The 12080-nt window shown below is 41.0% G+C and overlaps 1 protein-coding gene across 3 annotated transcripts in view; it reads left to right on the top strand.

The window, feature by feature from the left end:
• Positions 1-11204, top strand: part of TASP1 (taspase 1) — a 276754-nt gene extending 265550 nt beyond the window's left edge. For all 3 annotated transcript variants that reach the window (XM_010355262.2, XM_030915488.1, XM_030915489.1), the window contains one exon: positions 10110-11204. In XM_010355262.2, the coding sequence (XP_010353564.1) occupies positions 10110-10202 (93 nt within the window). In that variant the 3' untranslated portion in view covers positions 10203-11204. The remainder of the gene's footprint in view (positions 1-10109) is intronic.
• The last annotated feature ends 876 nt before the right edge of the window (positions 11205-12080 follow it).

Below are 12080 nucleotides of genomic sequence, written 5' to 3' on the forward strand. Positions count from 1 at the left end.
GATATGTGTGTCTGGAGTTTAGGAGAAAGGACTAAGATGGAGATACATATTAGGGAATCTCAGCATATGAATTTTTTTTTATTATTATTATACTTTAAGTTCTAGGGTACATGTGCACAACGTGCAGGTTTGTTACATGTGTAGACATGTGCCATGTTGGTGTGCTGCACCCATTAACTCGTCATTTACATTAGGTATATCTCCTAATGCTATCCCTCTCTCACCCCCTACAATAGGACCCGGTGTGTGATGATCCCCTTCCTATGTCCAAGTGATCTCATTGTTCAATTCCCACCTATGAGTGAGAACATGCGGAATTTGGTTTTCTCTTCTTGCGATAGTTTGCTGAGAATGATGGTTTCCAGCTGCATCCGTGTCCCTACAAAGGACACAAACTCATCCTTTTTTATGGCTGCATAGTATTCCATGGTGTATATGTGCCACATTTTCTTAATCCAGTCTGTCACAGATGGACATTTGGGTTGATTCCAAGTCTTTGCTATTGTGAATAGTGCTGCAATAAACATACGTGTGCATGTGTCTTTATAGCAGCATGACTTATAATCCTTTGGGTATATCCCCAGTAGTGGGATGGCTGGGTCAAATGGTATTTCTAGTTCTAGATCCTTGAGGAATCGTCACACTGTTTTCCACAATGGTTGAACTAGTTTACAATCCCACCAACAGTGTAAAAGTGTTCCTATTTCTCCATATCCTCTCCAGCACCTATTGTTTCCTGATTTTTTAATGATTGTCATTCTAACTGCTGTGAGATGGTATCTCATTGTGGTTTTGATTTGCATTTCTCTGATGGCGAGTGATGATGAGCATTTTTTCATGTGTCTGTTGGCTATGTGATTGTCTTCTTTTGAGAAGTGTCTGTTCATATCCTTTGCCCACTTTTTGATGGGGTTGTTTGTTTTTTTCTTGTAAATTTGATTGAGTTCTTTGTAGGTTCTGGATATTAGCCCTTTGTCAGATGAGTAGATTGCAAAAATGTTCTCCCATTCTGTAGGTGGCCTGTTCACTCTGATGGTAGTTTCTTTTGCTGTGCAGAAGCTCTTTAGTTTAATTAGATCCCATTTGTCAATTTTGGCTTTTGCTGCCGTTGCTTTTGGTGTTTTAGACATGAAGTCCTTGCCCATACCTATGTCCTGAATGATATTACCTAGGTTTTGTTCTAGGGTTTTTATGGTTTTAGGTCTAACATTTAAGTCTCTAATCCATCTTGAATTAATTTTCGTATAAGGAGTAAGGAAAGGACCCAGTTTCAGCTTTCTACTTATGGCTAGCCAATTTTCCCAGCACCATTTATTAAATAGGGAATCCTTTCCCCATTTCTTGTTTTCCTCAGGTTTGTCAAAGATCAGATGGCTGTAGATGTGTGGTATTATTTCTGAGGACTCTGTTCTGTTCCATTGGTCTATATCTCTGTTTTGATACCAGTACCATGCTGTTTTGGTTACTGTAGCCTTGTAGTATAGTTTGAAGTCAGGTAGCATGACGCCTCCAGCTTTGTCCTTTTGACTTAGGATTGTCTTGGCAATGCGGGCTCTTTTTTGGTTCCATATGAACTTTAAAGCAGTTTTTTCCAATTCTGTGAAGAATAAATTTTTTAAAAAAAAATTTGGATGAGATCACCAAGGACGTGAACACAGACAGGAGAAAAGATCCCTGGGGAACTTTTGTAGTAATAAGTTAGGGAAGCAGCCAGAGAGACTGAGAAGTTACAGCCATAGAGGTCAGAGGAGAACCAGGTGACAGTGGTGTCCTAAAAAACAAGGGAAAAAGGTGTTTCAAGGAGAAGCAGGTGATCAACTTTATCAGATGCTGTTGTTGGACCTTGTGAAATTAGATCTGAGGACAGGCTATTGGATTTGGCATTGGAAGTCATTTCTTATTTCGATAAAGAGGGGTTTTGGTGGAGAGGTGAAAGCGAAAAGTTGATTATAGAGGGCTTAAAGAGAAAATGGAAGGAAAGAATTTGAGGTAATAGGTGTAGAGAACTATTTGAAAGAACTTTGCTGTAAATGGAAGTAAAGAAATGGAGTGGCAACTGGAGGAGGAGGTAGATCTATAGAGTTATTGTTCTCACCTCAATTTCCAGTGCAACCAGATGCTTCACTTTATATCCAAAACACTTCATAGACATTTTTCTTTAAAATGAGTGGAAGAAAGTGGTCTGTTGTGTCTTTGGACACTCCAACATTTAGTGGTTGGGGAGATGAGGAAGAATCAGCAAAGGAAAGTGAGGTTAAGTTTTGGAGCAAAATAAAAGGAAAGTTTCAGCATATTATTTGTAGTAGTTCCAGGTACAGCTAGTATTAAAGGAAGGCATTCCTTGACATTTGGGATGAACTAATTTTACAGAGTCACACAGGTCTTTTGAATGCAGGATGTCTGAACCTTTCTGTGCTCATGTGCCTGTCTAGCTCTAAGAAGGGTAGAACAACGTGGAGCAGTACATTTGCAGCTTTTGCCCATGCTCCCGCACTGACCCCCGCTTATTTTAAAGAAAGAGCACTTCCCAGGACCCAGCAGAAGTCAGCTTGAGAAATGCTGCTTTCTGGGTTGCAGTGCCTTAACAGTTCTTTGGGGGCACGAGTCAGATCAGTAAGTCAGGAAGCACAAGATTTTGACAAAGAGAACTTTCTTCAAATAAGTTGTTGGTGGTTTGTATTTTTCCCCTCCAAAATTCCTCACTGACAGATTAACTGAGATTCTCAGGAAATTGTCCATTACACAAATGGAGAGTGGCCTCATTCTTAATGATAGTTTAAGTGTTAGTCTTTCATTTCTTTTCAAATAGAAGATGCTCTTTTCAAACTATAGTAAGATTCCTGTTACCTGGCAGCTTACCAACCAGAAGACCATAAATGACATTTTGGGTTTCACCTAGTACAAATCATCAGGATGTTGAGACCAGGTTCCCTATGAAGAGGAAACTGTGCTGTCTTGACCAAGGAAATGGTGACCCAGAGCCTCCCCTTACAGACCTGAAAGAAAACCCTCAGTAGTAAAACTCTGTAGAATGTCAAAATCAGAAAGAACTCTGAATATAACTGAGTTGAAGTTTTTCACTTTTACCTACAAAGACATTGAAACCCAGAAAGCCAGTGATTTCCAAATGCAGAAACTATCTAATCTATCAACAGAGTTGAGGCTCAAACCTATTTCTCTGAGTCTCAGAATCGTCTTGAAATTTGTCAGTAAGATTTGTGCCAGTAGCTTCCCTGAGCAAGCCTTGTTTCACCCTGAAAACCTGCTTTTCCAAAGCCTCCTGCAGGTAGAGGCATGTCTCTTAACAGAGCCAGATTTAGAATCCTTCTTCATGGTAAGTCTTCAGGGGGAGTCAAGATAGCCCTAAATTTGGAGTGCAGAGGCTTTCATTCACATTTTTCCACTTCCTCTCTGACCATAAGCAAACCACATTACCATTCTGAGTCTCATTTGTTGTTCTTTTTTTTAATCTGAAAAAAAAATAGGTGTAGTATACATCTTTCTGTCTGACGTGGTATTTTGAGGAGATCTCATTGTTTTAGAAGCGCTATGGAAACTAAAGCATTATGCAAATTTAGGGACTTATTGTGAAGATTTCACAAGGAACTAGTTTCTGCATCCTGCAAAGACACAATTGCATTCAGGGCAAGATCCATGTGTTTCATTCTTCTGTTCCCCCATAATAACTTGCAGAATAAATATTTGTTAAATAATGGAACACTTTTATCACCTGTAGCAAGAGGGAATATTCATGATAATTCTCCACGTGAGTGGTGGAATAATAGGTACTGTGGAGCTTGCCATGTTTATGTGAGTATCTTCACAGGGCTTTTAACCTAAAAATAGGAGGGAACTCTTGTCTGATGTTGCCTCTGACTGAAGTATGGTGTCAGTGAGCCTGGTGATAGTAAGAACCAAAGTGGCCTTGAGGCTGGTACGACGTGCTGCTCTCATCAGACAGCATTTTAATCGTATTTTAAGGCTGCTTAAACATGATATGTATATGTGAGAACAATAGAACTTTTTGCCCTCACATATCCCTGTTTCAGTGCTGACAATGAAATTCACCTGGATGTCATCTTTGTGTTTCATCCACGTTTGCTAGTGATCTTTTATGGCATCCTTGTTTTCAATGTGGAGAATGAGGTATGAGTGACACACAGTAAGATGAATAACATATGGCATTCCTTTCTCATTCTGTTGATATTTCTGATTGGTTGGTTGAACTTGGAAATTATATCTTCAGAATTGCTCTGGCCTATTTAATACTTTAAGACAATGAGAAAATAGAAGTAAATACCTTTTTTTTTGATTCATTAACAATGTATACACAAGCTAAATGAAGTCAGCATCAGAGATTGTCCAAACTCTGAAAAGATGCTCTAGAGACCGTCTAACCCAGTCTTCATTTTCCATTGCCCAGCATCACACAGGCTTAGTAAGTGGGCATCCAGATCTTTTCACCTATAGTTAATGGATTTTTATTCTATAAAATATACACATTATTCCAGACTATATTAAGAAGGTTCATGTGAAACTGTCAGCTAGTTGAGTACATCTGCTTTCAGGATGAAGTCTGAAGACCAAATTCTATTTTTAGAGCAGTTAACTACATTCCAAGGTTTAATGCTACACACAAAGAATGCCTAGAATATACTTATTCACAAATTTGTGTCTCTTTGAAAGATAGCTCTTAAAAAGCAATGGGCAGGGAACTTCTGGGAAAAGGATAGGGGGTCGGTGGCAGTATCTCCTGATTCAACTCATTAAGACAGAAAAAAATTTAAAAGCCCACAGTAGAAACAAGGCAATAAAATCCAACCAGACACACTTCCCCAGCCCTTCTCTTGCCTTTCTCTCTGGACTTAGTCATTTAAGGTATATCACATTTGTGGCACTGAAAGAAAGATGAGGGCAGTGGCTCACGCCTGTAATCAGCACTTCGGGAGGCCGAGGCGGGGCGGATCATGAGGTCAGGAGATCGAGACCATCCTGGCTAACATGGTGAAACCCCATCTCTACTAAAAATACAAAACAACAACAACAACAACAACAACAAAACATTAGCCAGGTGTGGTGGCATGCACCTGTAGTCCCAGCTACTCAGGAGACTGAGGCAGGAGAATCTCTTGAACCTGGCAGGCAGAGGTTGCAGTGAGCCAAGATCGAGCCACTGCACTCCAGCCTAGGTGACAGAGCAAGATTCCATCTCAAGAAAAAAGAAAAAAAAAAAAAAAAAAAAAAAGCTGAGGATGACTATTATCATGTCAGGCAAGAATTCACAATGCAAGGATATAAGGTAATACCCAGTTCACAGTACAATCTCACAGTACCATATTTACATTGCCCAAGTAGTGATGAATACAGAAGAGAAGCTTAACTTGTTGTTAAATGGATTTTTATTCTATAAACTATACACAGTATTCCAGATTATATTAAAGTTCATGTGACATTGTTAGTGAATGAAAAATTAGATGTTTTCTATTACTCAGCAATTTGAACAATAAGTAACAATTAATGGGAGAAGGGAAAGTGGTAGAAAAAAAGGATCTCTGTTTCTTCAAAAGTACATGGTAACAGCAAATTGAGCTGAACACACTTGTGTCTCAGAAGGCTAGAGTTTTTCCAGGAAGGAAAATGCCCACGCAAACAAGTTTACCCTAGTGTTTTTCACGTTCCTCCTGGTGTTGGATTTGTCAGAATGTTATTAATGCAGCATAACACAACAAACGTACGAGACTCAGGACCCCCATTTGACTACTGTTTATGTTGCTCATGCCTCCAATGGTCTCTCTCTGGAAGCAGACTTTTTAAATTAAGTCATGTGCAGTTTTCTTAGAAACCATACAAGAGCAGTTTCTAAGGTGGTCTTAAAAGATCTTAACATTGAGTATGAATGATAGGACATTTCAGCTATTACTTAGATTGTGATTAGGTTATCAGGTAATTATATACTTTCTATATTACTTTTAATTTTCTTATTTTAGAATCTTTGAGCTAAATTTTTTAATCCAGTGTATTTGATTTTATAAAAAGATATAGCCCTAATAATATTGGCTTTGAACAGTCAGTTTAATTTATAAGTTGATAGTTTTTCAAGGGGTGTTAACCTCAAGAATCCGTGCTTCTCTGGGAATCAGCAACAAAGCAGCAAATGATAACTACTACATGGCCAGCGGGTCCCATTGGTGTGGGGCTGTTTGCATCTGAGAATCTAGAGCTCCATCTCTATTCTAACAGCACCATCACTTGGAAGGTGGAGAATTTTAGTTAGTCAGTACCTAAAAAAAATCTAAGTTTGTTTTGTTTTGTTTTGTTTTGAGACGGAGTCTTGCTCTGTCGCCCAGGCTGGAGTGAGTGGCGTGCAAGCTGGGCTCACTGCAAGCTCCGCCTCCCAGGTTCACGCCATTCTCCAGCCTCAGCCTCCCAAGTAGCCGGGACTACAGGTGCCCACCACCACGTCTGGCTAATTTTTTTTGTATTTTTAGTAGAGACAGGGTTTCACTATGTTAGCCAGGATGATCTCAAACTCCTGACATTGTGATCCTCCTGCCTTGGCCTCCCAAAGTGCTGAGATTGCAGTCGTGAGCTACCACACCTGGCCTTTTTTTTTTTTTTTTGAGAGGGAGTGCTGGAGTGCAGCAGCACAGTCTTGGCTCACTGCAACCTCTGCCTCCTGGGTTCAAGTGATTCTCCTGCCTCAGCCTCCCGAGTAGCTGAGATTACAGGCATGTGCCAGCATACCCAGCTAATTTTTTTGTTTTTTTAATTTTTAGTAGAGATGGGGTTTTGCCATGTTGGCCAGGCTGGTCTCGAACTCCTGACCTCAGAGGATCCGCCCACCTCAGCCTCCCAAGGTGCTTGGATTACAGGCGTGAACCACCTGCACCCGGCCAAAAAAAATCTAAGATTAATCTTTACTATGGCAAACTAGTGTGACTGACTTTTCAACCAAACAGATTGGTCATATCAGTTAAAACACTTAAAATTTTTTCCTTTTCTTTTTTTTTTTTTTTTTTTTTTTGCCTGAGCACAGGGAACTTTATTCATGGCATACAACAGGGTGAGGCTCCCTAGAACCCTCCCTCTTCAGGGTTTCTGCGTGGACATTGTGTGGAGGGGAGATTCTCAGCATGGTAGGGGACTGGGTGTGGACAGGGACTCCCAGCAGCTGAGGGTCTCTCTCTTCCTTTCATGATGTCGCTGGGGTTGGTGGTCCAGGGATCTTACTCCTTGGAGGCCATGTGGGCCATGAGGTCCACCACCATATTGCGGTAGCCACATTCATTGTCATACCAGGAAATGAGCCTGACAGAGTGGTTGTTGAGGGCATTGCCAGCCCCAGCATGGAAGATGGAAGAGTGGGTGTCACTGTTAAAGTTGAAGGAGACAATCTGGTGCTCAGTGTAGTCCAGGATGCCTTTGAGGGGCCCTCTGACACCTGCTTCACCACCTTCTTGATATCCTCATATTTGGCAGGTTTCTCCAGATGGTAGGTCAGGTCCACAACTGACACGTTGGCGACGGGGACATGGAAAACCATGCCAGTGAGCTTCCTGTTCATCTCGGGGATGACCTTGCCCACAGCCTTAGCAGTGCCAGTAGATGCAGGGATGATGTTCTGGAGAACCCCACAGCCATCATGCCACCGTTTCCCTTGGGGCCATCCACAGTCTTCTGGGTGGCAGTGATGGCGTGGACTGTGGTCATGAATCCTTCCATGATGCCTAAGTTGCCATAGATAGCTTTGGCCAGGGGTGCTAAGCAGTTGGTGGTACAGGAGGCACTGCTGACGATCTTGAGACTGTTGTCATACTTCTCATGGTTCATGCCTATATGAACATGGGGGCCTCAGCAGAGGGGGCAGAGATGATGACCCTTTTGGCTCCCTGCTGCAAGTGAGTCCCAGCCTTCTCCATGGTCGTGAAGGTACTGGTGGACTCCACAATGTACTCAGCATCAGCATTGCCCCATTTTATTTTGGTGGGATCTCACTCCTGAAAGATGGTGATGGGATTTCCATTGATGACAAGCTTCCCATTCTCAGCCTTGATGGTGCCATGGGATATGCCATGGGTGGAACTATACTGGAACATGTAGACTATGTAGTTGAGGTCAAGGGAGAGGTCATTGTTGGCGAGAACATCTACTTTACTGGAGTTAAAAGCTGCCCTAGTGACCAGTGCCCGATACTGCCAAATCCTTTTACTGTGGCCTTCACCTTCACCAGGGATGTGGCTAGCACTGCACTAGAAGATGCGGCTGTCTCTTGAATGGGAGGAGCAGAGAGCCTTAAGATTCTGCATGTTTACATAAACATAGCCCTAGAATGGTCTGTTTCACTCATTTACCCCCTCAGCATTTCCAGAGTGGTGTGCTTCTATGTGAAACACACGGTCAGGTACAGGGAAACTGAGATGTATGTAACACAAGCTTCTGCCCATAACTGACTTTCAATTACAGAAACCTAAAAACTCAAAACCAAGACTGGATGAGAAGTGCTCATATGGGTGCTATAGGAGCTAGAAGAGCTTCTAAGTTGAGTGGGGTGCCTGGTCAAGGCTTCCCTTGAGAAAGAGCCAGCGAAGGGTGTTAGAGACATGGCATCCAGCGAGGAGTGGAGGGAGATGACCCAAAATGGATGTCTGCTGCTTTTTCATGTATCATTTTAATGTGTTATTTCCCATTATTCCAAATTCCTATAAAAGTGCATTGCTATTTAAATATTGTAAAGGTACCTTGTTAAGTTCTTCTGCTTGTGGGATACTCTAGAGTCTACACAGTCCTTACCCATCTGCTCAATGTAAAATAGTTTATTGCATTTTTTATGCCGACATCCTGGTTTGTTGTAGAAAGTGGTCTGTTTTTAGGCTAAAGAGAAATTTAAACTCACTTCTCTCAAAAAGAACTCTGGAGATAAGTTCATATAAAACATTATCTTCAACAGCTCCCACTGTTTATATGATTTGGTGCCCCACTGAGTCACCACAGGAAGCTTCAAACACATCTTGGCTCACACTTTTTCAGACCAAGGTTACTTGTCTTCTGATGAGACTCCCCAAGGTTTCAGTACTTAGGAAAAGCTCATTTAGAGAAACAAGTAGAGAGGATTGCCTGAAGTTTATGCAGCCCCTCTTTCTTCTTAGAAATTCCAGACATTTATCTATCCTTGGATTAAGCCAGATCACCAAAAGGAGGAATTATTGACTGAGCTCATCCTGACCCCTCATGAAACAGAGTGAAGTGCTTACTGTCTTCTACCAGAGCCTCCAGCCCCAGCCTCCTCTGAGTGATGTTGTAACGCTCAGCCTACAAAACTCCCTGTTGTATAGCTGATGTCTTCACTCAGTCACTAAACACAGGGCCCTCTTTACAAAGACCTATAGGAGAAATGACTCCTTGGTCTCAGTGCCAGGAACAATTGTTCTCATCCAAGCAATGAGTTTGCTGTGATCCTTATGCTACATGAACCACCAACCTGATCTCTGTTGCTAGGAAACTGAGAGACAGGGCAGCAGGCTTGCCTCTGGCATGGGTACCAAACTTCTCAGCTTAGGATTTCTTTGTTAGCCCCACTTCCGTCTTTCCCTTATTTTGTAAGCTCTTGTTTTTCTTCTCATTTCCTCTCCTATTTTAGGCTATTGAATTACCAGAGTTTTTGTAAGCTACTGAAATTCTTTAAGGAATAAATTTGGGGTATAAACATGAATTAAGTATCCTTAGTTACTCTGTTTAGAGGACAAAACATATACAATTACTAGTTTTCACATAACAACTATACTCAATAGAGCTGGCATTAAAACTGCTACTCTTGTGAATATGACTAAACTATACATTCTGTGTCGGGGTCTTGACTAACTTGGTCACCTCGGTATCTCAGTTGCTAGTGCTGTGCTTGGCATGTAGCAGATGCTCAGTAAATATTTTCTCAGCGATTTGAACAAACGATCTTTCAGTAACTAAAGTTTACCAGTGGTACAGTCTGTGGATGCTCAGAAGCAAAGTGAAAGCCTAATGCTCTGGTGTTTCCTCTACCTTTTTTGGACACGGGTGGGGGTGTAGGACACTGCTGAACCCCCTGATGCTCTCCTGTCTCTGTCTCTCTGCAGACTCACATTTCAAGACTCCCTCCCGGTGCGGTGGCAGGACAGTCCGTGGCAATCGAAGGTGGGGTGTGCCGCCTGGAGAGCCCAGTGAACTGACCCTTCAGGCTGAGCGTGAAGCGTCTGAGAGGCATTTCAGATCCTGAGCTTTTTGGGATTTTTAACTGAAGTTGACTGTTTTATCTTTCTTGTTTTATAATTCCTATTGCAACCTCGTGCACTGCTCGAGACACAAGTGCTGCTGTAGTTAGCGCTTAGTGACACGCGGGCCTTTGGCGGGTGAGCGGGACTGTGTGTGTGTGTGTGTGTGTGTGTGCGCGCGCGCACGCGCGCATGTGTGCGCACATGTGTGCGTGTGTGTATGTGTGGAGTGTGTGTGTTTGCTTCTCCCTGGATGAAATAGAAACTCCTCATTGTGTGACCAGTAATGGTTAAATCATCTTTACAAAATGTGTGCTTTAACTGTTTACAAGTAAAACCTAAAGTTGCAGGAAACATTTTTTATTTCGTAAAGAGGTACCAACTGTCGCTGATGTAATGTGTCAGAACTGAAGAGTAAATCTACTTGTTTAAATGACTTGACAGTGGTAGTGCTTCATTTAATAACAGTGATAAGTAATAAAGTGTTTTTATTTGTTAACCAGTTTAAGTGGATCCTGTGGTAACTTAAACTGTTGTTCTCATCCCTTTTACGGGGCATTTTTCTTTAACAAAGAATGGTTTCAGTGAAACAATCCAGCAGAGAATTAATGTCAGAACCTTTTTAAATAATAGTCTGATTGATACAGTTTGTACTTCTTTCATCAAGCTTTTCTAAGCTTAAATATTGCATAGCTTTGAGCTGTATGGACTATATTATGAAAGAATATGTAAAGAGAACATACAGTAATGCACAGTCCTTAATTTGTGTATAATGGAATGTTATTTGCAATATAACACTGTAAATAAGAAAGCAAAGTTTATGGGAAAATTCAATATTATCTTTGTTTTTGTTTAAATATATTTTTAAGATAAAGGCACAAAAATAAAATAAGTGTATTACTGGGTATAGTATGTGACTCCTCTTCTCAGACTAATAAATTATCTTTTGAATCCTTGATTGGACAGTTGTTATTTATTTTGTTTATAAAATGTTCTCCCAGAAATCATACCATTATTCATCTTGCTGTTATTCTAATTGTTCCAAGGCCAGTCTTAAGCAGTTAAAGAAGACACTGGCAAGATGAAAGTTGAACTTAGTACATGACTGAATGGTCAATATGGAAGTCCCAAAATTTCTGTTGCAATTTGATAAAAATAACAAAGAGAAGGAATAAGAACACTTTGCTTTGAAAAATTGTAGTGGCAGCTAAAAGCTCGATAGTTTCAGTTGATAAATTACTTCTAAATGTTATATTCAGGGATTCTGGAGCCACGTAAGAAAACCAAGACTTTCCTTTTGATTTTTTTTTTTTTTTTTTTTAATGTAAGAAGTGGTTATCAAGAAGATACTAAAGATAGACTCACTAAAGGGGAGGAAGTTCCCTGCACCATGTAATCATGGCTCTGGGCGGTAACTGATAAAGCCCAGATAAAATTATACACTTGACATCAATGTATGGCCAAATTATAAAGGAAAGACAACCAAAATGGAGTGGGTGTAAATATGAATAATTTGAGAGTTGCCTATTTGTATTCCTGGTACAGGCAATTACATTTGTCTTGCTGTGCTCTCATAGACAGGTTGGTGCCATGGTATCTGTTTCTCATTCTTAATCAGGCTGAGAACTTAGTGAGAGATGGGCTGGCTGGTGGGGAGCCTTTGGCTTCAAAAGCTTTCGAAGACCTGTTACCTGTTGGCAGAGATTTTTCAGGAACTGGATTGGATCACATAAAACTATCAGGACACTTTGGAGTCTGAAAATCGTCTGACCAATTTCACCAGGAATGCCACTTCTTTCATCTCCTTTTGCCTTTTCTCCATTTATATTTAAAAGT

This window comes from Rhinopithecus roxellana, chromosome 13 (genome assembly GCF_007565055.1).
Source record: "Rhinopithecus roxellana isolate Shanxi Qingling chromosome 13, ASM756505v1, whole genome shotgun sequence".
In the NCBI taxonomy this organism is placed as follows: Eukaryota; Metazoa; Chordata; class Mammalia; order Primates; family Cercopithecidae; genus Rhinopithecus; species Rhinopithecus roxellana.